The sequence below is a fragment of the Thamnophis sirtalis genome, unplaced genomic scaffold, assembly GCF_051295495.1.
Source record: "Thamnophis sirtalis isolate CommonGarterSnake01/CBP01778 unplaced genomic scaffold, rThaSir2_p1.2 scaffold_4, whole genome shotgun sequence".
Lineage (NCBI taxonomy): Eukaryota > Metazoa > Chordata > Lepidosauria > Squamata > Natricidae > Thamnophis > Thamnophis sirtalis.
This window is the reverse complement of record NW_028261384.1, coordinates 122,239,874-122,265,782: the sequence shown is the minus strand read 5'-3', so window position 1 is coordinate 122,265,782 and position 25,909 is coordinate 122,239,874. Positions and strand designations below refer to the sequence as shown.

Here is a 25,909-nt window from a genome sequence, read left to right as displayed (position 1 = left end):
AAGCTTCTTGGATGAGAAGCGAAATGTCTTCAAAGGAAAAACAAGACAATCCAGTTGCTTCCTGAAAAAGCACCTTTGAGATAACCATGACCTGGATGACTGAGAATTGCTACAGATTCCCAGGAAGGTAGTATATGTTTCTGAACCACACTTTGCCCTGGGATGTGAGCCTCCTGGAATTCTATTGTTGGCTGCGGAATTCTGGGAGTTGAAGTCCACACATCTTAAAAGTGGCCAAGGTTGAAAAACACAGGGTTATAGAATTAAGTTTCTGAGAACCAGGTTTAAATTCACCCCCTTCCACAGATGATCACCCTGAGTGACTTTGGCCTCTCTTTCTTGCCCTCCCTTACAGAGTTGTTACAGTGGAGGAAAATTGGAGGATGGGGCTCTAGGCAGGTCAGTGGCATCCACAGCATATGGTAGTGACATCAAAATGACAGCATATTTGGGAGGACGTAATGAAGCACATCCCAAATTGCATACTAGCCTTGGGATACCTGCTACAAGGACAAAAATTGTGGTATTTTCACAAATCACATTGTTTCACAAGGGCCCTTAATCTAGCACAGTGTGAGAAAACAGTCGGGATGACTTTGTGAATTGTTTGAAACCATTCCTGATACAGGAACTTAACAACCATTCAGGTAGTGACCGTTCAAATTTACAGTGGCACAGAAACAAAATTCAGGCACTTGGCAATTAATATGTATTTATGACAGTTGCACTGGCCTGGTGTCATATAATCACCATTTGTAACCTTCCCATCCAGCTTCTGATAAACAAAATCAATGAGGGGAGGCAGATTCGCTTAATGGTCACATGATTCACTTAGCAGCTGCAGTGATTTGCTTAATACTGTGGCAAAAATGGTTGTAAAATGGAGCAAAATTGAACTCCCTTGCTTAGCCATTGAAATTTTGGCCTCAGTTGTGATCATAAAGTGAGAACTACCTGTAATTACATTAATGAATTTATAAAAGGAGAGGATTTGTGTTTTATTACACATACAATTTCAGAAGCCTTAGTTTCAGGAACCCACTACTTACAACAACAGTAAAAGGCATTTACTTCTCAGCTGTAAGTTGATCACCTCAATAGCAAGCGATTCTCAAATTTAAGCCATGTGAACTTCAGCGCCCAGAATTCCCCAATCCTCACGCTGGGAGTTGAACTTGAAACCCACATGTCTGAAAGCTGCCAAGTTTGGGAAACACTGTACTAGAGGCATGAATCCTGATGTCTGCAGTGCAAATGTGGCTTCACAGCCTGTTCCAAACACCCCACATGTTATGGAAAACAACCGTGAGAATCAGATTCCAGTCCTGCTCCCTACGAGCAATTTCCAGGCAGCTTTTTCCCACCTTAATCCCTTGCTTCTTTCTCAACTTTCCTTATCGTTTACCTTGTGATTTATGATGATCGTATTTTATGATCGTGATTTATCATTTTTTTGTTTATATGCACACTGAGAGCTTATGCACCAGAGACAAATTCCTTGTGTGTCCAATCACACTAAGCTAATAAAGAAATTCTATTCTATTCTATTCTATTTTGTTCTATTCTATTCTACTGTATTCTAATTCTAATAGGATGCCGACCCATTAACAGCTCCCCGGCGGTACCCCCCCCTCCGCCGTTTTTTTCTAGCCGCGCGTTCCGTTAGAGCGACCGGGAGGTCCCAGCCAATGAACGGGCGCGATTCCGGCTCTCGGAGGGCTTAGTGGAGGAAGGGGAGAGAGAGTGGGCGGAACTAGAACTCGGGCGTCCAACCCACTGCTCAGGTCGGCGCTTCTCCAGCGCCACTTCTTCTCTGTCCGCTGCCATTCACTCTTTCTCTGCCAATTACAAACCAGGAGAAAGGGGGGGGCGGCCACGTTAGCCAATCCTCACGAAGCGCCCGCCTTCTGTCAGCCCCCCCTTCACTTCTTCTCCGCCCAGCATTCCTGCTGTCCCCTCGGAGCTTCCCCCCCATTTCCTCGAGGAAGGGTCGCTACTTCGGAAGGACAGGCGTAGAAGCGCCCCGAGAGCGGACCGCGCGCGGGCTTTGGGGGCGGCTGCCGAGAGCGGGGAGAGGGAATCCTTCAGGTCTTCTTTGCCCGGCTCTTCTCCCTCCCTCTTCCCCAGCATCTGCGAGGATACCCTCCCCTCCTTTCCCTTCCCTCTCCTCCCCCGGCAGAGGCCCGGTTGAACGGGCTGGCAAGCCGGATCCGCAGGAAGCGGTCGGTCACATCCTCTCTTTCCCCCGAGTGGTCCCCATCTCCTTCCCTCGCCCTCCCGTCTCCCCCGGTTTCAGCCCACCTATCCTCCGGGTCCCAGCTTTCCCGCATCTCCCGGTGCTGGGAAGAAAAGCCGCACACGTGGGTCGGAGAAGCCAGCTGTTGCTGTGGATCGTTCCCCCCACTTCGCCCCAGATGTGGAATGAAGGCTAAACCCTCAGGTGAGTGTTGGGGACTCAGGTAGCCAAGCCTGCGGGCAGCGAGTCCTGAGTTCCGCCTGTCAATCTGGGGTCTCTTTGAACTTCTGGGAAGAAGCCTTCCTTCATGACTTTGATTCTCTTTATATATATATTATATATTATATTATTTATATATACATACATACATACATACATACATACATACATACATACATACATACATACGAGCTAGTCCTCAACTTATGACCACAATTAAGCAGGGCATTTATGTTGCTAAGTGAGCATTGCCCCATTTTGCAACTTTCCTTGCTATATTTGTTTAAGTCAGTGGTTCCCAACATGAGGTCCACACCCCTGTGTGTGTGTGTGTGTGTTGATTTTTAATGGGAGCAATTTGAACCTTGTTTAAACTAATCTAATGGTCTTTTAGTCTTCCTCCGTGTGAGTAGAGTTCACTTTTGGAATAGTAAGAATTATATGTGGGTGGGGGAGAAACAGGATTTTAGAGATGCTTAGGTGGGGCATGGCAAAAAAAGGTTGGGAACCACTTTTCAGTTAGTAATGCAGTTGTTAAGGGAATCGGGCTTCCCCCCTTGGCTTTGCTTGTCAGGAGGTTGAAAAGGGAATCACATGACCCTATCATAAATACGAACTAGTTGCTAACCATCTGAATGTAAATCACATGACCATGGAGATGCTTGCAATGGTCTTCCTGGAAACCAGGGTTATGCTAAGGATTTAATAGAAATCTAGACTTTCTTCAAGGACACACCTAATTTTGGGGAAAGCTTTGAGTGCTACACTCAAAATTTCACCTATTTATCTATGGATTTGATTTGTATCCGTCTTTATTATGGCCTCACTAATTTCATGGAGCTGTTGCAGGACCTGATGACTGGCAGTTGACAAGTTACTTGCTACTCTGCAATTATATTAAAGAGGTAGATTTCTTTTAATCTTGTTTCTCTCCAAAAGCCATTTACTTTTGTCTGTGCATTCACGATGAATGAGGACAAGGAGAGCACAGGAAAAATTTGGTTCAAGGGAGTCTCTGTTCTAGAAGCTCTGGATGAAGACAGGGCCAACATAAATAATCACAAACTCCAGACATCTCCCCACACACACACCCAGTTTAAAAATGCCAAGCATTTTATATTTCTTTCTAATCCAACTACTAATATAAGGAAGACCTGAGTAGGATATAGGAAGTTCTTGGGAATATTTTGATATCTAATTTGGACCTATGCCTTACCTTTTAATGTATTCCTTTTTCTCCTTTCTGTATTTTTAGATGGATGGACCACTGATGAAAGGTGAGGGCAGATCATGGGAATCCTTGGGACGGAGTGCTAGACTGAAGAAGGGAGTGGAAAGAATTCAAGATATCAAGGTGCACAAAGCCAACATGACAAAGTCGTGTGTTTTTTTTCCTGAAGTTTGAAAAAACAGGCTGGATCTGAAACAGGCACATTTTTCTTGATTGTAACGTGATTACTAAAAGTATGGTTAGGTTTAGGGTGACAAATGCCTTATGCATGACTGAATACCACTCAGTTTTGAGAAAATGAATGCCGGAAAGAAACAAAACCAGACTTTTAGAAGTTGCAATATTAAACACATTCGGTATTTCAAATGGCCTTCCCTGTGAAATGCAACGGGAACATATTTTAACTTTAGAAAACACAGACTTGACTTGCTGATTACTTAGCATTCAAATTGCAGTGTTTCACCTAAGAGGTTTCCTTGTGGATACTTAGTTAGAGCAATTTGCAACCTAGTGATGTTACTGTTACTGCACCTGTGTAAATTCTTGTTTGCCTTTGCATGACAAACGTGTAAGCTGAAATATGTTGTTGACATTCACTTTCCGAGATTGGTTGTGAGATGTTGTGTCTCTCTCTTTGTTTGGGAACAAACTGAACAAACTATCTCTATGTTTGGGGACAAAAGATAAGTGCTGAATCTCTCATTTTGCTCCTTTGGGTTTGCCAGCTGGATTCATCCTCTTTCCGGGACAGATTGTCTGCCAGAGTGCATGGTAATGAAGAAAAGCGATTGCTTAGAGTAAAGACGGAAAAGAAGAAGGAGGAGGAGGATCCAGAATTTGAGATGGAACTTTCTGCAGGTGGAAAACTGGTGAGTGGGGATAAGGAAGATAGAAACATTGAAGGTTTAACTGGATGGGTAGAAGAACTGACGTGTAAGGAAATAGGTTCTTTAAGGATTGGTTATTATTTAGATTGTTTTGTCTCTGCCCAAACCAGCTGGGTCCTGCACCTTCACGAGGTTCCTCAACTGAGGAAGAGATGAAGGTGAAATCTGAGGAGCAGAAGGTACAAGAGTTTGAGGTGCAGAAAGTCACAATTCCAATAGAGGGTTCGGTGAGTAGTAAAGTACAATTCTGGGAACTTCCGAGATATGGGATGGTTTAAGGACTCCGCCTCCTTGAGCAGAGGGATGGACTAGAAGACTTCCAAGATCTCTTTCAGCCCTATTACAGTGGTGGGATGCTCCTGGTTTAACAACCAGTTCGGTGAGTGTGCACATAAAACACTTGTGCGCAGTGCTGAAAATTGAGCATTTAGAAGCTCAGCTGCTTACCTTCCAAGTCAGCAACAGTAAGTAGAACAGCAAGGGGTGGGGAGTGGAATCAGCTGTGCTACACAACTGGGATGAGCTAGAAAGCAAATAAAGGACAGGATAAGGCGGGACCTACTGATTGTTGGAACTACCAGTTCGCCCAAAGCGGTCCGAACTGGCTGAATACCACCTCTGCCCTATGATTCTACACCTTGAGGAATTGTTGGGACTTGCCCCGAGATTTGTTCATCAGTCATGGAAATATGAGGTTCTCCTTTAGGTCTATAGCTATACTCCGACAATAGCTTTTTGGGTAAACTTTGCAACTACATGGTTTTCTGGTTATTTAATGAAATACAGGTAGTCTTCGACTTACGATCATAATTCAGCCCAAAATTTATGTTGCTAAGCGAAACATTTGTGAAATGAGTTTTGCCCTATTTTACCACCTTCCTTGCCTCAGTTGCTAAGTGAATTGTTACAGTTGTTTAATTAGCAACAATTAACTGGTTACTAATTAATGAATCTGGCTTCCCCGTTGATTTTGCTTATCAGAAGGCCACAAAAACTAATCACCCCCGGGACACTGCAATCGTCATAAATATGAACCAGTTGCCAAGCATCTGAACTTTGATCACCTGCCCTAGGGAGATGCTGCAATGTTCATCAGTGTGAAAAATAGTCAAAAGTACTTTTTTCAATGCCGTTGTAACTTTGAACGGACGCTAAATGAACTGATGTAAGGTGAAATCTACTTGTAGTTCCGCAGCTATGCTTCAGCACTATACATAACAGACTTTCCAGAACTTTCTGTATCACGGTTCACATATGTGCCGCACACAGCATATTTTACCACAGGGCTTTGAAAGAGAATTTGGCCAGATGCATGTTTCACTTCAGAAGGCTGTAGCACTGGGAAACCCTCCCTTAAACCAGACTTCCAAGCTTAGTATACTTAAGATGGGTCAGGATTGCTGTTTCCAGAATTCCAAGCTGATGTTATTCAGGTTATTTTAGTACTGTACTTTTTTTTTACTAAGCCTCTCGGATTTGGAGTAGCCACTTCTAGCTTCACCCGCCTCTTGTATACTGACCAAAGGCATCCCTGTGGGAGATGTCAAAAATGTCAAGATGGTTGCTGCGACAATGCAATCAAAGCCCATCTCTTTTCAAACGACCCATTGAAAATGGGTGGGGCTTTGATTGGGCAGTTGTAGTTACCATCTTGAATTTTCTAACTCTGGTGTCGCTGATCCACACATAACAATATATGAACATTTGAGAGGCCCACATTAGGAATAGTTGAGCCAAGGTTTTTATTTTGGATATTGGGCAGAACTTAGCACATGCAGTATTAGTTCCTGGGCTGATTGAAAAAGAAATTGTAAAATTTGCTTCTCCACCTCAGATGGAATTGGGTGGCCGATAATTAAAATAAAGTGACAGGAAAGAAAATAATAATTCTCCACTTGAGGGTTTCTGGAGTAGCATCCCTGACCTTCTTTCCCCAAATCCTCTGTTCACCAAAGATATTTGAATTTCCATTGCACAATACAAAATAAAAATGAACCTATAGATGGGGACATCTTTCCCTGAGGCAGAAAGGGATATGTGTGTCAAAAGTAGAATTGGGAAGACCTGAGGGGAAAACCCAGTCCCCCCCCCCATTTTTCTCTATTTTGTTTTGTTTTTTGAAAGCCATTTGAAAAAAAAAACAGAAAAAAAATGGAAAAAACTTCTCTCCCCCCCCCCCCCATTTTTCTGTTTTTTTTTTCCAAAACCTTCCCATCTCCAGTCAAAAGTCAAGATGGTGGCTACAGGTACACATATGACTAATTTTCAACTTACAACCATAACTGAGCCCAAAATTTCCCTAGATAAGCAAGACAGTTGTTAAGTGAGTTTTGTCCCATTTTATGACCTTCCTTGCCACAGTTATCACATGTTAAGAGAATCTGACTTTGCTTATCAGAGCCAAATATGATCAAATGCAACTATCATACATTCCTGTTGCCAAGTGTCCAAATTTTGATCACATGATCACAGGGATTCTATAAAAATCTTAAGTGTAAAAACCTGGTCACAAGTCACTTTTTGGTGCTATTGTAATTTTGAGTAGTCATTAAATGAATGGCTACCGTGTTTCCCTGAAAATAAGACACAAGCAGAAAATAAGCCATAACATGATTTTTCAGGATGTTCATAATAATAAGCCCTATCCCGTCTAGCTGGATTGTCAGCCAGAAGGACACATTTTAATACCGTATTTCCCCGAAAATGAGACTTAACTGGAAAATAAAGCCCTAATGTTTCTTTTGAAGCAAAAAATAATATAAGACCCAGTCTTGTTTTCAGGGAAACACAAGTATAACTTGAGGGCTACCTGTAAAAAGTTGATTGTGCCATTTTGGCCACCATCTTGATTCTTGTTTTTACCTCTGCAGAAGCCCCTGCTTGTAGAAATTCAGTTAGCCATTGTATTTTGCAAAAATGCCACTGCTGAAAGGGATGGGGCACAAATAAGCCATATTTTCCTGAGCATCCATTTCAGAAATAGGTGGTTTAGACAGGTGTAACTTTTTTCACACTTTCTTCTCCATTCCTGCAGTCCTCCTCTTTGCACCCAAACACTTGTGGCGTGTGCGGGAAGAGTTTTAGCCGCCGCTCAAACCTGGCCAAGCACCAGATCATTCACACGGGAGAGAAGCCGTACCGTTGCAACGACTGTGGCCGCAGCTTCAACCAGAGCTCGGCGCTCACCAAGCACCAGCGGACGCACACTGGGGAGCGCCCCTATGTCTGTGGGGACTGTGGCAAGGCCTTCACGGCTAGTTCCAACCTCCTCCAACATCGGCGTTTCCACACCGGGGAACGGCCCTATCGTTGTGAATTGTGCGGCAAGGCCTTCTCTCAAAGTTCCAACTACAACCTGCACCGGCGTGGCCACACTGGGGTTACACCTTACCAGTGCAATGTGTGCGGTAAACGATTTACCGGGAGCTCATGCCTTACTCGCCACCAGCGGACGCACACCGGAGAGAAGCCATACCAATGCCAGGAATGTGGAAAGCGCTTTTCGGGAAGTTCCACGCTGGCTAACCACCGGCGTACCCACACAGGTGAGAAACCCTACGGTTGCGTTGAGTGTGGCAAGAGGTTCACCCACCACTCTAATCTGGTGGACCACTGGCGGGTGCACACAGGGGAAAAGCCTTATGTGTGCACCGAGTGTGGGAAGAGCTTTCGGCTCAGCTCACACATCATTCGCCACCGTCGCACTCACACCAACGCTCACAGCCCCAGCATGAGCCAGGACCTCCTCTGTGAGGTTGACCCGACTTTTGACGAGGGTAGCATTGAGGGCCACCATGATGGAAGCGTTGGGATCCCGTGCATGACTGGTCTTGATACTTTGTGTGCCGATACCAGTGTTATCAATAGCTCTGATGAAGAAGAAGGCGACCGGCTTCTTATCTGCGGCCACTGTGGTAAAGGTTTTCACCTGAGGTCTAGCCCTCGAAAACCCAACCAAGATGACTTGGCTCTGGGGGAAGGGCCTTATAGTTGTACCGAGTGTGGTAATAGCTGTTGGACGTAGTTTAAGGCTATGTCCAACAGCTTAAATGCAAAGCCCAATATGTAAGAAAAGAGAATTATTGATCTGCCAGTAACAAATTAAGACATAGATTAGGTCAGGGGGCAATCCTGGCTCCTCGTTCACTCAATGGGCCTGACCCTTGCAAGGAGTTGGCATTGAATTGGCTTCTTTGGCCTCAAGTTCATCTCCAAATTCCTTTCCTTGGTTGTGGTGTGAAATTTAGGGTCAGTATTTTTCAATCTTGGCAACTTTAAGAAGTGAAGTCCACAGGTTTTTAAGTTGCCACGATTGTTGAGAAACAACAATCTAAATAAAAGGGTGGATTTCTCTGTTCAACTTTCTCTTCTGACAGGTTACAATAGAGTACAATAGAGTGAGAACAGGTAGAGACTGGGTTTGTATCAGTCTCTCTCCTCCTCACCTCAATTATTCAGGAGCTTCTAGAGTAGCTGAAAAAATAAAGGATAATATAGATGTAACCCAGGACACTGCAGTGACAAAGAAGTTGAGAGGAGACTTTTTAAACACCCGTATCTTGATCCTGGGAAATAATTTGCTTTATAATAGTGGCTGATGTTTGATTGCAAAGCAACACAAGCTATGCACCTGCCGAAATTCTAAATGGACGAAGCAAGGTTTTGCTGAGCCACCAGGCAAAAATCTGATCACTGAAGCAAGCTTATTTAGTTAGCATGCATATAGAATTTTTACATGTCCTGGAGCTTTATATTTAGGTCCATGTTTAGCTTTGTACAGGAGACACGAAATGTCCCAAGATCGCACTTATTTTCTCCAATACCTCGATTAAGTTCTGATGCTTCGAAGAACAGTCTTACCAATTTTTTTATTGTGGAGACTGTTTGAAAGGCCACACTTGTTCTGCTTGGATAAAAATTGAAAATGGTATCTTAAGAAAAATGCACACTAGGCTAACCTGAATAAATTGTGCCAATTAACACTATTGTACAAGGCTACTTGTTGTGTGTTATTTAGTTTCCCCAAACCCCACCCCTTCCAGGTAAGACAAGTATCTCTATACATGGGAAGCCTGGAGTCATGAACAATGCAAGTCTTGATTATCTCCTTAGTTAATTATTGGTCTCAGCAGGTACCAGCTCACACAGTACAGTAGCAGCTATATAGGGAGTCCTCAACTTACAACCAGAATTGGGGTCAGAATTTCTGTTGCTGAACAAGGTTAAGTGAGCGGCATCTGATTTTTGTGACCCTTTTGCCATTGTGGTTTAAGAAAATCACAGCAGTTGTTAAGTGAGTCAGAAGCCAACTAGGAAGGTCACAAATGGCAATCATGTAACCCTGGGTCACTTTGATCATCGTAAATACCTGCCGGTTGCCAAGCACCTACATTTTGACCACATGATTGTGGGATGCTGCAATGGTCATAAATGTGAGGACCAGTCATAAGTCAGGTCTTTTCAGTGCCATTTTGACTTTGAATGGCCTCTAAACAAAAGGTTGTAAGTCAAGGACTTCTGTAGTTTATTTTATCTGAATTTATTGATGGAAACAATTCAGCAGATTAATATAACATGTTGCTTGAAAACCACAAAACTCATTAGACTTGAGTGAGTCACTGTAGCCATGGAGCAGACTGTTCTGCATCATCAGTAGGGATATAAATGGTGAATATGTTTGAACCAATCTTTCTTAACCTCAGTAACTTTAAAATGTATGGACTTCAACTCTCATAATTTCCCCAGCTACCATTAAGATATGCCAAAGGTGGCTTTTCAAGAGGCAACTGGACTTTCTTGTTATTCTTTGAAGACGTTTCACTTCTCATCCAAGAAGCTTCTTCATCTCTGACTGGATGGTGGGGAAAGGAAGGATTTATATTCCTTGCAGGCAGCTGGTCATTTGCGTCCTTTTAGAGAGAGTCGTTGAGGCCACCTGGAGGTTTATCCAGGTCCTCGGCGTCACCTGAGTGGTGCAAATGGGTGTGGAGCCTTCTTGGAACTGCTGAAAGGACTCTGTTGTAGACTGGAGATTGATGATATTGTTTCCCTTCCCGTCTTATTGAGAGAAGGCTGTTCAAATTTCACATGATTGGCCTCTTTGAATACCATTATGTTAAGAATCTCTTAGTTCTGTAGAATGCTAATACTTAAAAAGATAACTGTAATATTTTTTTCTGCTTCTGATTATAATGCCCACTATGTTTTCTGCTATCCCATGTAGCAGAATAGATTGTGTATTTATGTATATTAAATTTCTTTCCTGCGGCTATCATTATATAGTCTCCCAGTGATATAAAGAAAAACACTTCTACAGGCCAAATTCAAAAGCCAGCATACAGTATAATAGCAGTTTAAAATATAAACACAAGAGAAAGAGTGGCATAAGGCACTTCACAATTATTTTAAAAGTTTAGAATCATACTTGTTACAAAAACATTTTTTCTGAATCAGAAAAAAAGAGCACATAGTTTGGGGGGAGGCGCCATTCCAGAAGATACTTAAATGGATTATTAATATTTGTCAGCAAAGATAGTTTCAGATGCAAACTTCAGTTAATGAGTAGAGAGCCCCAGGTGAATACAATATGTGAGCTTTAAAGAAAATTCTGGGCAGCTTGTAAACATTAAAACCCTGAACAATATGTATAGGTGTTTCTCAATTTATAGCCATTCTCTTAGTGACTGTTTAAAGTTGCAATGGCACTTGTCCAAGTGAACCAAAAATGAATAAGGTAATCAAAATAATTCAGTAATTCCCTCTTTCTCTTAGTGCTTTTTTTCCAAATAACGTTTGTGAAATCATAGAATTAGAAAACACGAAGGCACCATTTTTCAGATTAAAACAAAAGATTCTAAATTGGTTTACAAGTAAGATAGTCTGGTTCCTCAAGCTTACTTTCTTGTAAAAAATACAACAAAAAGATTTTGAAAGAAGATAGACAAAAACTATTACAGGCACAATATATGAAATGACAGTTTTGTTTCTGAACAAGTAAAGTTCATGTTTGTATCTTGGTTACACTGCACAAGCCTTAGGCTATGCTTGGGTAATATTTATACAAGTAGTTGCTTCACTTCATTAAGATGTGTCCTAAAGATAATACACGTTCAAATAATATATTGGGCTGCTAAGAACAACAAATACATGTCTATGGTAATAATTCATTATATAATTGATTTTTTTAAATTAGTCCACTTAAAGAAAAAAGAAACTTCATTGGAAATAATATTTATTACAAGTACCTCACTAAAGTAAATGATACAATTTCTCATTTTTTTTAGCTTCTGCATAATTACTCTTTGGTGGTAGTGATGCCAGGAAGGGGGGGGGGGGAGGTACTTAGCTATACATTCCCTTTTGTACATGTCTGTATATTTATGGCCACCTGGTGTAACTTTTTAGGTAAACTTGGAAACAGTCTTGAGCAATTATGTTGCTTCATTGCTGTCACCTACCTTAGGATGAACATCTCTATGACCAACAATATTCCACCTGTTCCTCCCTTTCTGATACAGCCAAAAGAGCTTTATCATTAAGAGATGGGAAGAGCCAAATGCCAAAGAAGAGCAGGATGTGGATTCAGCTCGCAGGACCATAATTCTATATTCCCTTCTTTCTGCTTGAAAATAATAGCTGTATTAAATCATTCAAGATTTTAAAAAGGAATAAATTAAATAAAGTGTGGATTAAAAACTAAAACCCAAAGATGCTTTGCACTGCTTGCTTCAGATAAATCCTATTGAATTCATCAGGCTTTCCTTCCACCATAATGTTGAGATTCTGTTACATCTCTTCACCTTTTTACTGGGAAGACTCTACCCTGTACCACTCGACCCTATATGGGTGGGGGGGAGCTCTGAGTAGCTATGACTTTACAGATTTACAGATTAACAGAGTTGGAAGGGACCTTGTAAATTAACTAGTTCAACACCACCCCCACCCAAGCCATTCTGACAAATGGCAATCCAGTATCTTCTTGAGAGCTTCCAGTGATGAACACAACTTCCCACAACTTCTGAAGGCACGCTGTTCCATTGGTTGTTTGTCCTCACTGTCAAAAAAATTCTCCTTATTGCTAGGTTAAATCTCTCCTTGATCAGTTTCCATTTAGACAACATATGCACTAAAGACAAATTCCTTGTGTGTCCAATCACAGTTGGCCAATAAAGAATTCTATTCAATTCTACTCCTAATTCCATTCCTATTTAATTCTATTCCTATTCCTAATTCCTATTTCCTATTCTATTCTATTTTCTATTCCTAATTCCATTCCTATTTCCTATTCTATTCTATTTCCTAATTACATTCCTATTTCCTATTCAATCATATTCCTAATTACATTCCTATTTCCTATTTATTCTATTTCCTATTCCTAATTCCATTCCATTGTATTCTATTCCTATTCCTAATTCCATTCCTAATTTCTATTCTATTCCATTCCTCCTTGTCTAGCCTTTAGGTGCAGAAGCGCTTTGGATAGTGAGATGAGTGGCATATAGATTTAGTAAAATAAAAATACACATTACAACAACACATTCTTTAACGGTCAGAATTGAAAATGTCGGTGTTTGGGTCACTGCAAACGATGCGATGATCCTCTGCTCCTTTAATGCCAGCTCAGCCTCCGCTTGCCCTCTCCCTGCCCTGGATGGTATTTTGTGTATATTCTGCTCGTTCCGGCAGGGAGAGAGTCCAATCAACGAGCGTCCTGTTTCTCCACCTCGATTGGTGGATCTTCAAACTGAAGACAGCCAATGAGAAGGGTCATTTGGTCCTTCTAGCTAACCCGCTCTTTTCTCCGCCTTTTCCTGGACCAGTCTCCGCCCCCGGGAAGCGGAAGGGGTTTCAGTGTGTGTTGAGATGCGGGAGATGGGGGGGAAACGATCCGTTTTATGCTTTGTATCTCCGGAGGAATCTTTCCTTTGAAACCCCCTCGAGGCTTTTCTCTGTGCTTCTCTTCCCACTTCAACCTTTGCCTTGCACCCTCCTTCTCTTGCTTCTTGTTTCTCCTGGGTCTCCTTCCCGCATTGCCTGATGGCGGGGCAACATATAATGGCCCAAGTCCACATCCAAGCCCCCTCGTCCAATTCCGTAGCCGGGGAAGAATCCAAGCGGTTGCCGAACCCCGTGCGAGTTGCAGCCAGGGAAAGCATGGCCGGAGGACGTCTGTTGGACAGTCACAGCCTGGATGGGATAAGCCAGGTATACGGGGCATCCAAGAACCAAGAAGGCAGAAGAGCCACTATATCGAGCGCCTTGGAATTGGAAGGAACAGTGAGCTACGATGGAGACCTGACACATTTTGTGGCCAACAACTTGCAAATGAAGATCAAGATGAGCTCTCGGGGCAGTCTGGATGATACAGAGCCCACCTCATCAATGTCATCTCAGCACTCTGTTCGAGGCAAAACTGCAGATATCCCTCCAGTGGATCCCCAGGTCCTTCGGGATTTGGAAAGGTTGACCACGGATGTGGCACAGAGAGTGGACCAGATGTTGAGGGCCTTGAACAGCGCCATCCAGAATATGACGGCACTCAGCGTAGGCTACATCCAGACCTACCGTGATGCTGTGGACAGCTTGGGCGAATCCGTAGACATGAGCATCAAAGGGATGTACACTCTGATGGCCAGGTGTGAAGAGCTGGACCGCTCCATGCAGCCTGTTCACATCCTCGCTAAGCAGATCCGGGAGATTAAAAGGACCCTGGAGATCTTTGAGGCTGTCTGCAAATAGGACCCCATTTTTTGGAAAGGGGTTGATTTGTGGAGCAATGGGGAATAAACAAGGCTGAGCATTGGACTTCCAGGGATTTAGGAATTGAAAGGGAAACTCATGTTTTTCATGAAATATTTCAAGAAATAAATTATGGCAGTACTGTACTTGTCTCCTGTTGTGACATTTGCCTCTTTTGGTGTTTCCTAAACCTTTCCCAACCTAATCCAACATTTTAAAGACACCCTCCCCCCTCCCAATAATCAACAGGATTATTCCATCCATTTCTGTGGCTGTTTCTTCTCCACAAAATCTCATATGTGCTACATGTCTCTTGTGGTTAACACTGGTTACTTCTATCTGTCAAAATATGACATGCAAGGCATGAAAGTTACTTCCAACTCTACCTGCAAAATCTCTTTGTTCATATTATACCTAAATTCCATTATTTTTTTCATCCTAAGACTATAGTCTGAACCAAATAAGTCTATCAGGAGACCTTGTAGGCCAGTTACTCTATCAGCCCAAACCACCTCACAAGTGGGAAAAACAAGAGGAAGATGTGTTGGATATGTTTGCTGCCTTATTTGCCAAAATAAAGGGAGGATATAAATATCATTTGTAAGCCACTGTGAGTTATTTTGGAACTGATGACATGCCATCAATTCAGGGTTCAACTCTTAGCAACCACGTTTATTAAATTTATATATAAATCAACCCCCTTCTGACTATCCAAAGTGACTGGGCCATTACAGTAGATATTTTTTTCTCTCCAGAACTAAGCAACTAGAAATTGCAATTAAATAAGTAAACCCCGATGTGTCACACTCATATTAAGTGCAGGAGAGCTGAAATCAAGCAAATGAACTGCAGGGGGGGGGGGGAGGACGGGGGGGGGGCGATATTAAATCCACCTCTCTTCTATGAAACAGGAGACAGAGGAAAAGTAACCCCAAAGGTGCGAGCTTAGCCAAAGAAGAAGAATGCCTCCCTAGGGCTATTTATAGAGCTGTCCGAGGAAGGGGTGGGGTTAAAGGAGAATGTCCGCTCTCAGCCATTGGAAGGCTTGCCCCTCCCCGCATCCGCCCCCACAACCCGAGGCGAAAGTCTGCGATCTGTCAAGTTTTCACCAGGTGCAAGAAAGGGATGCAATTATTTTGGCGGGAGCCCAATAAAATAACAGGAAACATTTCAGGATCCCAGTGAGTCTGAATTACACTTTATGCTTTACATAAATGGTATCTCCTGCTTGAGCAGGGGGTTGGACTAGATGACCTACAAGACCCTTCCAACTCTGTATCCTATCCAATTCTATCATCTCCTACACTAATTCTATCCTACTCTAATTCAACCTATCCTCTCCTACTCTAATTTTATCCTATCCAATCCTATCCTACACTAATTCTATCCTCTCCTAATCTAATTCTATCCTTTCCTCTCCTCTCTCACTCTAATTCTGTCATATCCTATCCTAATTCTATCCTATCCTACACTATACTAATTCTATCCTCTCCTCTCCTACACTAATCCTATCCTACTCTAATTCTATCCTATCCTAATTCTATCCTATACTAATTCTATCCTACACTAATTCTATCCTCTCCTCTCCTACTCTAATTCTATCCTATCCTATCCTATCCTACACTAATTCTATCCTCTCCTCTCCTACTCTAATTCTATCCTATCCTATCCTACACTAATAATATCCTCTCCTCTCCTACTCTAATTCTATCCTATCCTAACCTATCCTATCCTACTCTAATTCTATTCACAGGGCATGCTGTTTTTCCATAAAATACAGAATATACTATTTAGACAAAGGTAATAGAAAAAGGGGAGGGGGAGCAGAGACAACTGAAAAAGAACTATTTTATTGTATTCATTATCAAACAATCCTGCTATGTTCACTTGAAAGAAACATTTATGGCGAGGGGAGAGGGTTCATTAATCGGGGGAAACTGGCTGTTTTGCATCACTGATCTGTGCTGTTGCACAGGTGGATTTAAAAGAGAGGGTGAAGATTGTCAATGGCTGCTACTATTAATCATCAGTGAAATTTTTATTTATTTGTTAAATTTATTTGCTGCCCATCTCACCAAGGGGCTACTGCAAATAATAAATAAAAAGTGACATAATGTCCCAAGAGTTGATCACATGACCTTGGGACACTGCAACCTTCATAAATACATGCCAGTTGCCACACATGTGAATTTTGATCACGTGGCCCAGGGGATGCTGCAACAGCCATAAGTGTGAAAAATGGTCATGTCACTTTTTTCAGTGCTGTTGTAACTTCAAGTGGTCACTAAACAAATGGTTGTAGGTTGAAGACTACTTCTACTGTAGTCCAAGTGGAAATTTAAAAATGAACCTTCCGTAGAAAAGAATTCAAAAGCTTAAGTGTAGCTGTCTAAATAGTTCTGTTCCAACTCCCCCTAAATGTTTTTTTCTATGGATGCCCTATGACCGGGATGGCGAACCTATGGCACACGGAGCTATTTGTCAGGGCACGCGAGGTGTTACCCTGTCATCTGGCCAGCGCGCATGTGCGCACTGGCCAGCTGACTTTAACCTTTTTTGAGGCCATTTTGAATTGAATTGAATTGAATTTTATTATTTGTATGCCGCCCTTCTCCGGGAAGGACTCAGAGCGGCGAACAATTCAATAGGGGAAAAAGGAAAACATAAAGCGACATACAAACAATTAAAATAAGCAAGAGTCACGCAGCCATACAAGTCGAGAGGGGAGGGAACTCATCAACCTCAGGCCTGCCGGCAAAGCCAGGTTTTGACGGCTTTTCGGAAGGCCTGGAGAGAGGTGAGGGTCCGAATCCCTGCGGGGAGTTCGTTCCAGAGGGCCGGAGCTGCCACACAGAAGGCCCTCCCCCGGGTAATAGCCAGGTGGCATTGGCTGGTAGATGGCACACGGAGGAGGCCAACCCTGTGAGATCTAATGGGTCTGTGGGAGGTAATTGGCAGCAGGCGGTCTCTCAAGTACCCAGATCCAATACCATGAAGGGCTATAAAGCCCTATAAAGTCTCTGGAGCCTGGGGAAGGCGAAAAAAGCATGCATTGCATTATGGGTGTGGCATGCCCGGACACAACCCCCCTGTCCTCCCTCCTCTTTTGGCACATGAGGCAAAAAAAGGTTCACCATCACTGCCCTATGATATTTTTTTTTGTGATTATGAATCCTGAGATCGTTTTGGTATGGAGCATGGTTCATATGGACAATTTCTTCATCCCTGTCACAGGGGTTTTGTATACTATAGCCTTTATTGTCATTGTACATCGTGTATACTACGAAATTGGTTTTAGCCTCACTGGTGCAATCCATGACAAAAAATACAAACAACATAAATAGTATAAAGAATAATCCCTATGCAAGTAATTAGGAATAAAAGAAAGAAAAAGAAAAACTAGTCATACGTTTCCACATGTGCGTGGAGTGATTGTGATTGTGTTTAAGAGTCTGACAGCCCAAGGATAGAAACTATTTTTAAACCTATTTGTTCGGCTGGCTATGCTTCGATGTCTTCTGGCCGATGATAGAAATGCGAAGAGACACTGACCAGGGTGTGAATCATCTCTCAATATCTTCCTTACTCTGCTAAAGCCGCGGGATCTGATGATGTACATCCAGTGGTGTTAGAGGGCAACTAATGGTTTCTTGTGCCAAATTGATCACTCTCTGCAGTGCCTTCCTGTCTGCAGCAGTTAAACCAGCGTACCATACGGTAATGCAATATGTGAGGACATTTTCTATTGTGAACCAATAGAAAGGTCACAGAACTCTGAAATGAACCCAGAACAAAATAGAATGCCCGTGTAAAATTTTTACGACGGTTGTAATTAGTTTATTTGTTCATATCCTTCCTGTACTGAGATGCCACCCACAATCTAGCTGAGGCATTATGTACAAAGAGCAGCTTCTGTTTCAAGGGTGCTGTAATAATATTAGTAGTAATGGGCATTTTGAGTGCAATTCCTTTATTTAAGAAAATTTATATGTCTGCCCAACTCACTGTCAGTAACTCCGGCAGCTTACAAGGATAAAATTCCAACTCCAAAACATCTGGAGCATTATTTAAATATCACCGACATTGACAAAATCACCATCAGTCAATTGCAAAAGGAAGCTTTAATTGGAACAGTAAAGTCCTGTGACAATACTTTTACACCTTCAACATCAACATCTGTCTATCTTCAGCTTGTTGGAAAGAATATAGGTGGCTAAAATGCCAAACCCAGTCTATAAACATCTGGCCGGCTGTGCAACAAACCCTAATATGATGTTTAATATTATTAAACAATTTCTGCTTATCCTATTTCTGCTTTTCACCATTATGACTATTACAGCACCTCCATAGTCATGTGATTAAAATTCAGACACTTGGCAACAGACTCGTGACAGTTGTGGCCTTTCAGAGTCATGTGACCTGACAAGCAATGTCAATGGGGAAGCCAGATTTACTTAACATCTGCAGTGATTCACTTAACATCTATGACAAGAAAACTCACTGTACTCAGTCCTTCCGGCCAAAGGCACCTGGCTTTTAAAGCCATTCCGTTTGTTAGCCCAAATTCAGGTTGCTGTCTCATATATAGATCATGAATGTAACTTTGTTAACAATGGCATTCAGGATCTGCCCCCCAAAAGGGAATTATTTTAATGCATTCTGCTTTTACTGTATTTTTCTCAACTATCCTCCCTTGCAAAACGACAGTTCTTTTTAAGTATTGAACTGTCACCCTGCAAGGAAGGATAGCTGAGAAAAACACAGAAAAGTGTTTTGTTTCTAAATCCTGTTTGAATACTATATAAATGTTGTTATATGCAACAGCAATAATACTGAATTAACGTCCAAGAGCCCTAAGTGGCATCTTGGGTGGGCATGAAAAGGAATACAGAATAACAAGAGTTGGAAGGGACCTTGCAAGTCATCTAGTCCAACCCCCTGCTCAAGCAGAAGACCCTATATCATTTCAAGTAGGTGGCTGTCCTGTCTTCTCTTTAAAATCTCCAATGTTGAAGCTCCCATAACTTCTGAAGGCAAGCCATTCCACTGGCTGATTATCCTCACTGTCAGAAAATTTCTCCTTATTTCTAGGTTGATTCTCTCCTTGGTCAGTTTCCATCTGTTGTTCTTTGGCATTCGGCTGCTTTGGAAAATTGATCCTTTCCTCTCTGTGGCAGCCCCTGAGATATTGGAACACTGCCATCATGTCACCATGACCCTTCTCTTCACTAGACTAGCCATGCCCAGTTCCTGCAACCCTTCTTCATATGTTTTAGCCTCCAGTCCCCTGATCATTTTTGTTGCTCTTCTCTGCACTCTTTAGTGCAGTCTCCACATCTTTTCTACATCGTGGTGACCAAAACTGGATGCAGTGTTCTAGCTAAGGCTTTACAGAGTGGTATTAGGGCTTCTCGTGATCTTGAATCAATCAATCCCTCTGTTAATGCAATTTAGAATTGATTGCACTGGCTTCTTTGGCTGCCGCCTTAAAAGAACCCGATAACTTTGAAATAAAGGACTCGCGTAAAGCTGCGGAGGAATAAAGCCTTCCCTCCACCCACCCACCCCCACCCCACTTAAAACGAGGGGGGTCGCCCACAAGCGGCCGGCAGGGAGCCGACTGAGTTAAAACAGTAGAGCGGGCAAGAATTCTGCTGCCTAGAAAGGACCCAGAAGGAAGTAGGGTTGGAGAAGGGTCTTACTCATGAAGGGACCTTCCTGTTCCAAGCGGATCTCTATAGCTAGGCACCTAGCAGCCTCCCCGTGCCCACTCTTTAATGAAAACAAAGCCAGTGGGGGGACACGTCAGGGAGAGCACAACCAAGTAACAAGGTTTGAAATGGCTGCGCTAGCTAGCAGCATCTCTCTGGACAGCCTGAAAAGAGAAGATGAAAGGGCTGGTGAACATGTGGGAATCAAAAGAACATCCTGGTCAGGAAATTGTTAATGACAGCAAACTGGCGTGGGAGAAGCTAAAGGAGGAAAGCTCCAGTTCATCTCATTCTCTGTGTTGTTTTTTTAAATTGTCAAAATAGCCTTCGTTTGCTTTGAAATAAATTAAAAAAAAAAAAACCTAATGGTTTTGGTAAACACGTTTCTTAAAAAAAAAAATCTATTATTGCTAGGATCGATCTATCCTATCAGACCGAGGAGGAATGTAGTTGTATAACGAATATACAGCTACATTCGACGGGTCGGGATTTGTGAAATATATCTACTCCGTAAAATGTAAGGGGATTTGAGGGTGTGAAGAAACTCAAATGTGTGCCTGTGGGAGGGAGGCAGAGAATCAATTAGGGGACTCTGGAGACTCGGAAGCTCTCTTTTTTTTTTGGGAGACAGAATTTTAAGACAGACATCTGCATTCCCCGTGCTAAAGAAATTTGGTTTTTTCCCTCCCCCAGAATCAGAATTCCTCAGAGCTAACTGTTGCAGTTTTCCCACATGGAAAGTGGAAAACAAGCCTATGTTCTGGACCTCCAGGACTGTAGTGAAAGAGAGACACTAAGAGGTGAGGAATTAAATTGAATAAATGGAACATATGTCAGTAAGAGTGTGCTGTGACTCGGAATTCTTATTTCAAATTTCATTTTTGCCTTACAGTATTAACTGTCCCTAGCCTAGTCACAATTTCTTAATAGCTTTTTAAAAATATATTTATATTGAGCATAAACCTTTAACTCAGATCTACCATAGAATAATGTTGGCGTAGATTTTGCATTCTGATAACAAGATTTAAGTTAGGTTATCTTTTAAATGTAAATGTATTCTAAGTTTTAATCATATTTGCTTTTAACATATTGCTGCTTAAATATATTTTATTGGGGCTGCTGCTTTTATTATGGTGTGTGTGTGTGTGTGTGTGTGTGTGTGTAAACACACCAACCTGTGATTCACAACCAAAGTCACTTTACAGTAATTCTTTTTTTAGGCTTCAAATATTAAATTCTCTATGCACTTTATGGGAGGAATTCCAGACACTTAGAATACCATTTAACTAAACTCTTTAACTTCTTTGTTTCATTACAAAGTACAAGAAAATTTTTTGTCAGCTTTGTCTCACTAACAAATATGCTAATGACTCTGAATAAGAGTGAAAATAAAACTCTATACTGAAATTGTTACACTATCATTTTCAGAATTAAATTCTACTTCATTGCAAGTCTTATAGAGATTCTTCCAGACATGAATGGACAATAATATTTAAATTTTTAAATATTTATATGTTTTACGAGGATCCAAGAAAATTTATGTTTAGTTTTCATAACTTATATGGGAAAGTCAGTTAAATAAACTTCTGATATCTAAATTAACCTCTACACATCATCTTCGATGGTGTGGCCTTATAGTAGTGTAAATCAGGAGTGAACTTAACTTTAAAAAATTCTTATGAGTTTGGCATCGATTATTTTAAGATATACAGTAATCTGCTTTCCTAAAGTAATATAGATAAAAAGTTTAAATTTATTTGGTGAGAATGAGATTAAATTGTTATGATATAACTTCTGACTGTAGGCATTAAGATGACACATGAAAACAAAGAGGAAATAGAATCACAGAACAAACAAAAAGAAGACCAACAAATGCAACATAGAGACTCTCCAGTGAAAGGAATAGAAGACTATCAGATGGCAAGCACTCCGCACGAGGTCTTTAATGGTGAATCTATCATATCTCTGGAACAGGAATCTACAGATAATCTTTCTGACAACGACAAAATGCTCAAAGCTACCATTTGTCCTGACTGTGGGAAGAGCTTCAGTAACACCTCTCACCTAATTCGTCACCGTCGTGTCCATACAGGTGAGAAACCGTACAAATGCCCCCATTGTGACAAAAGTTACCGCCAAGACTCTCATTTAGTTCAGCATATGCGTTCTCATACAGGTGAAAAGCCATACCGGTGCACACATTGCGGCAAGGGCTTCTCACAGAGTTCCAATCTCATCATCCACCAACGGACACATACAGGTGAACGACCTTTCACCTGCCCAGAGTGTGGGCGGAGCTTCAGCCATAGTTCTGATCTCATTCAGCACAAGCGGATCCACACTGGGGAAAAGCCTTACGTCTGCTCCATCTGTGGAAAATGCTTTTCTCAGAGCTCAAAGGTCACCCAACACAAACGCTTCCATTCTGGGGAGCGTCCATTTTCCTGTGGGGAGTGTAGCAAAACCTTTCGCCTCCGGGCTGATTTGGTCCGTCACCTCCGCGCTCATACTGGAGAGCGACCTTTTGGCTGTCCTGAGTGCGGGAAGCATTTTGCAGAGAGCTCCCATCTTATCCGACACCAGCGGATCCATATGAGCGAGCGTCCCTTTCGCTGTCCAGACTGTGGGAAAGGATTCAATCAGAGCTCCAACCTCCAGCAGCATCAGCGGGTGCACCGAGGCCAGAAACCCTTCAAATGTGATGAGTGTGGGAAAGGTTTTGGCGTAAGCTCGGCACTCTTGCAACACCAGCGAACTCACACCGGTGAACGACCCTACTGCTGCAGCCAGTGTGGGAAGAGTTTCAGCGTCAGCTCCACCTACCATATACACCAACGTATTCATGCAGGGCAAAAGCCCTACTCATGTGCAGACTGTGGGAAAGGCTTTGTGCGTAGCTCTGCTCTCCTTCAGCATCAAGCAACTCACACTGGCGAGAAGCCCTTTCGATGTCCCTATTGTGGAAGAGGGTTTGGACAGAAATCAGCACTTTCTCAGCATCGGCGAGCCCATGTGAGGAGAGGGGAGACATTGACTTTGATGGAAGGATGGGACACGGCTGGGATGGAAGAGGTTGGGGACCAGGGAGTGGGAGGGGAAGCACATACCCTGTGGCAGGGGAATGGGATAGGGATTATGGAGCCTGAATGGCAGGGTGTTGGGGATGAGGCCACAAGGCAGGAATGGGAGGATGATGGGGATGAGGCCATGAGGGTGGAGTGGCAGGATGACGTTGATGAGGGTCTGGAGGAACAGTTGCAGGATGATGGCAGAGAAAGCATGAGGCAGACCTGGAAAGATGGTGTGGAATCCTCCATGAGGACCGAGTGGCAGGACGATGAGGATGAACAACTGGAACAGGGATCACAGGGGGATTGTACTGAAAGCATGAGGCTGGAATGTCAGGAGGAGGATGACGATGACGACGATGGTGGTGATTACAGGGGGGTGGAGGAGAGTTTCCAGGATGACAATCTGAGTATCAGGCTAGAGTGTCATGATGATGAAGATGGTGAAAGCGTAGAAGAATACATACAAGGTGACAGTAATTCAAACACTGGGGGGAAAGGTCAGGATGAGATCCCAAAGCACGATTGGCAGGATGATAGAGGCGAAAGCATAAGCGAAGAATGGGAGACTACTTTAGATAATTTAAGGCAGGAGAAATTGATTGAGGAACAGGAATGGCAGGACAGCGAAGACGATAGTGAGAAGCAAAATTGGCTAGGAGATGGGGAGGACAGCTTGAAGAGAACAAGACAGAAGTCAGAGGCTGAGTCACCCAGCTGAAGCTGAGGAGCTTAAGGAATTGAAATGATTGACTGGGATATAGTAGAAGAGAGTAGAATGCCTACAATGCTCATAATAGCTCAAACCAGCGAGTCATCAAAAGTCATTGTGGCTAAACAGCAGAATCGTACTTTGATGCAAAGCGGTCATGCTCTTCTGCAACAAATATAGTTGTATTTATATTTGTAGGGTATTCTGTGGTGTCTACTCTCCACTTGAACATGCCCCTCACTCCAGTCCCTGCATGCCTGTGCTACAGAGCGCTGTGTGGTGGCTGCCTTATGGTCAAGCTCTATGATCTGGCTCCCTGTATCATTCCAAGTCTTGTGCCGTTTGCGGATCAAAATAATTCCAAAGGATGATTTTAGTCAGTCCGTTTTTAAACGTTACTCTACCTATGTACATGCTGTATTATACTTACCAATCCAGCCCAAGTTTTGTTTTAAAAAAAGTTTCACAACACTTCCAAGGTAAGATGCCTTATTTATAAATAAGTGGGTGCCTTTCCTTATGGTGGCAATTCTTGCTGGATTCCAGGAGTTGATTTGGGAGAATTTTTTCTTCAATTCAGTCTATAAGCTTTGAAATAATTGACTTAGGAAGTTGGGAAGGGGGAGGATGACATAAAAGATAATACAGTTGTTTTATTTTCACAATTGTTACTTAGGAACCCAGCAGAATGTGGGGACACTCTTAAGACTCCAATATTTAACTAGAACAGCTTTTGAAACTTCTGTTGCATGCTCTGAATCTCTCCCAACTGTAGTTATTTTTGTAACGTTTTAATCTTTCTCTCTTTTCTGTGTCTCCCTCTGCTGAACTAATAAATGCTCTTTTTGATTCCACTCAAGCACCCTGCATTCTTTTAAATTGAGCCAGGATTATTACTCAACATTTTAAATCATTCATGACACTTGCATATAACTTGCATATATACACTGAAGGGTTAACCTTGACCCCTCCCCCCCCCAAAAAAGAAGCAGCACAGCCAACCTCTTTTCAAAGTTGGGGGGATTTCATTAGTGATTTTGATATATGGAGATTATGGAATATAAACTTTTTTTGTTCTGGAAAATTGATTTCATTTATTAAGGTAAAAATTATCTAAGACATTTATTTTGGCCACTGTCTGTGAAATTATTATCTATTGTAATTCACATTACTGTTACAGATTTTCTGAAAAAGTTACATTATAGCAAATACATTACCAAAATATATATTTAAGAAAGTCCTCACTGAAATATGGTGAAGAAAATATAAATTTAATAAGTTTCCCCAAAAACATTTTAACATAGAATAGAAATAAGTGCAAAAGTGATCAATGAAAAGTTCAAACAATCCCAGTTTGAAGGCCATATAACTTTGATAACACACACTGCCTTTTTTGTTTGTTTGTTTGAAGTTGGATCCTGATTTACAGATTCTGTTCTGCTCCAAATTTTCTGATGACAGAATACTTTACTATTTTCAAGGGCTTAGCCCACAACAGATTGTCATTTGTTACTTTTCTTGTTTCTTGCTTCTATGTTTGGGGGTGGATGGTTCCATCTCTTATGTTCCCTTCCATACTAAATATGGGAAGTAATATAAATCTAATTAAGGTTATTTAGAGACATCATGCAGGGCATAATGGTGCTTAAGATGGTGAAGCTCCTGACTAGGGTCCAAGCCATTCTGCCTCCTCCCATTCATTTGAGAGTTGCCAAGATAGGGATTTTAGACTCCAGTAAGAAAGCTGAAGTGATTTGACCCCTGTAATCTCCAAGGGTGGAGATGTGGTGAAAATAGCCTGGATTCCGAGGCGGGAGAGGCCGCATTGGAGAGGTCGCATTGGAGAGGACTGAGAGACAGCAAAGTTTATGTAGTTTGATTAGGAGGAAGAGGCTTAAGGTAGCAATTTGGTGTATATCTTTATTGATTTGCTTTAGTGTGGCAAGATTTCTGTCCATAGATGAGGAACAATAAAGGGAACTGCTTTGGAACTGCTCAGCGCATGGTTCTTGGTTTTGGAAGTTGACATTTATTTATCTAACCATCTGCTGGTAGTTATTGTCCAGAATTCCAGAGAATTTCTTTCATCCCTTGCCAAGTAAGGGAA

General features: G+C 42.2%; 2 protein-coding genes across 2 annotated transcripts; both read left to right on the top strand.

The window, feature by feature from the left end:
• Nucleotides 1-1,957: 1,957 nt before the first annotated feature.
• On the top strand, nucleotides 1,958-24,656 carry LOC106549616 (uncharacterized). Its single transcript, XM_087714682.1, has 7 exons — nucleotides 1,958-2,440; nucleotides 3,711-3,809; nucleotides 4,412-4,555; nucleotides 4,684-4,800; nucleotides 7,608-8,593; nucleotides 20,764-20,822; nucleotides 21,827-24,656. The coding sequence occupies exons 2-7, from the start codon at nucleotides 3,711-3,713 to the stop codon at nucleotides 23,809-23,811; spliced, it is 3,390 nt and encodes a 1,129-aa protein (XP_087570808.1). The 5' UTR covers nucleotides 1,958-2,440; the 3' UTR covers nucleotides 23,812-24,656.
• BORCS6 (BLOC-1 related complex subunit 6) lies at nucleotides 13,408-14,463 on the top strand. The gene has a single exon (XM_087714045.1). It carries the CDS (start codon nucleotides 13,610-13,612, stop codon nucleotides 14,309-14,311), a length of 702 nt encoding a protein of 233 aa, XP_087570171.1. The 5' UTR covers nucleotides 13,408-13,609; the 3' UTR covers nucleotides 14,312-14,463.
• Nucleotides 24,657-25,909: the final 1,253 nt, after the last annotated feature.

Bases quoted from the DNA above. Each gene is read 5' to 3' on its own strand.
- LOC106549616 (XM_087714682.1), top strand. From the start codon at position 3,711: ATGGATGGACCACTGATGAAAGGTGAGGGCAGATCATGGGAATCCTTG. The intron at 4,556-4,683 runs GTGAGTGGGGAT...TGCCCAAACCAG, and splicing joins TTTCTGCAGGTGGAAAACTG to CTGGGTCCTGCACCTTCACG. The intron at 20,823-21,826 runs GTGAGGAATTAA...TTCTGACTGTAG, and splicing joins TGAAAGAGAGACACTAAGAG to GCATTAAGATGACACATGAA.
- BORCS6 (XM_087714045.1), top strand. From the start codon at position 13,610: ATGGCGGGGCAACATATAATGGCCCAAGTCCACATCCAAGCCCCCTCG.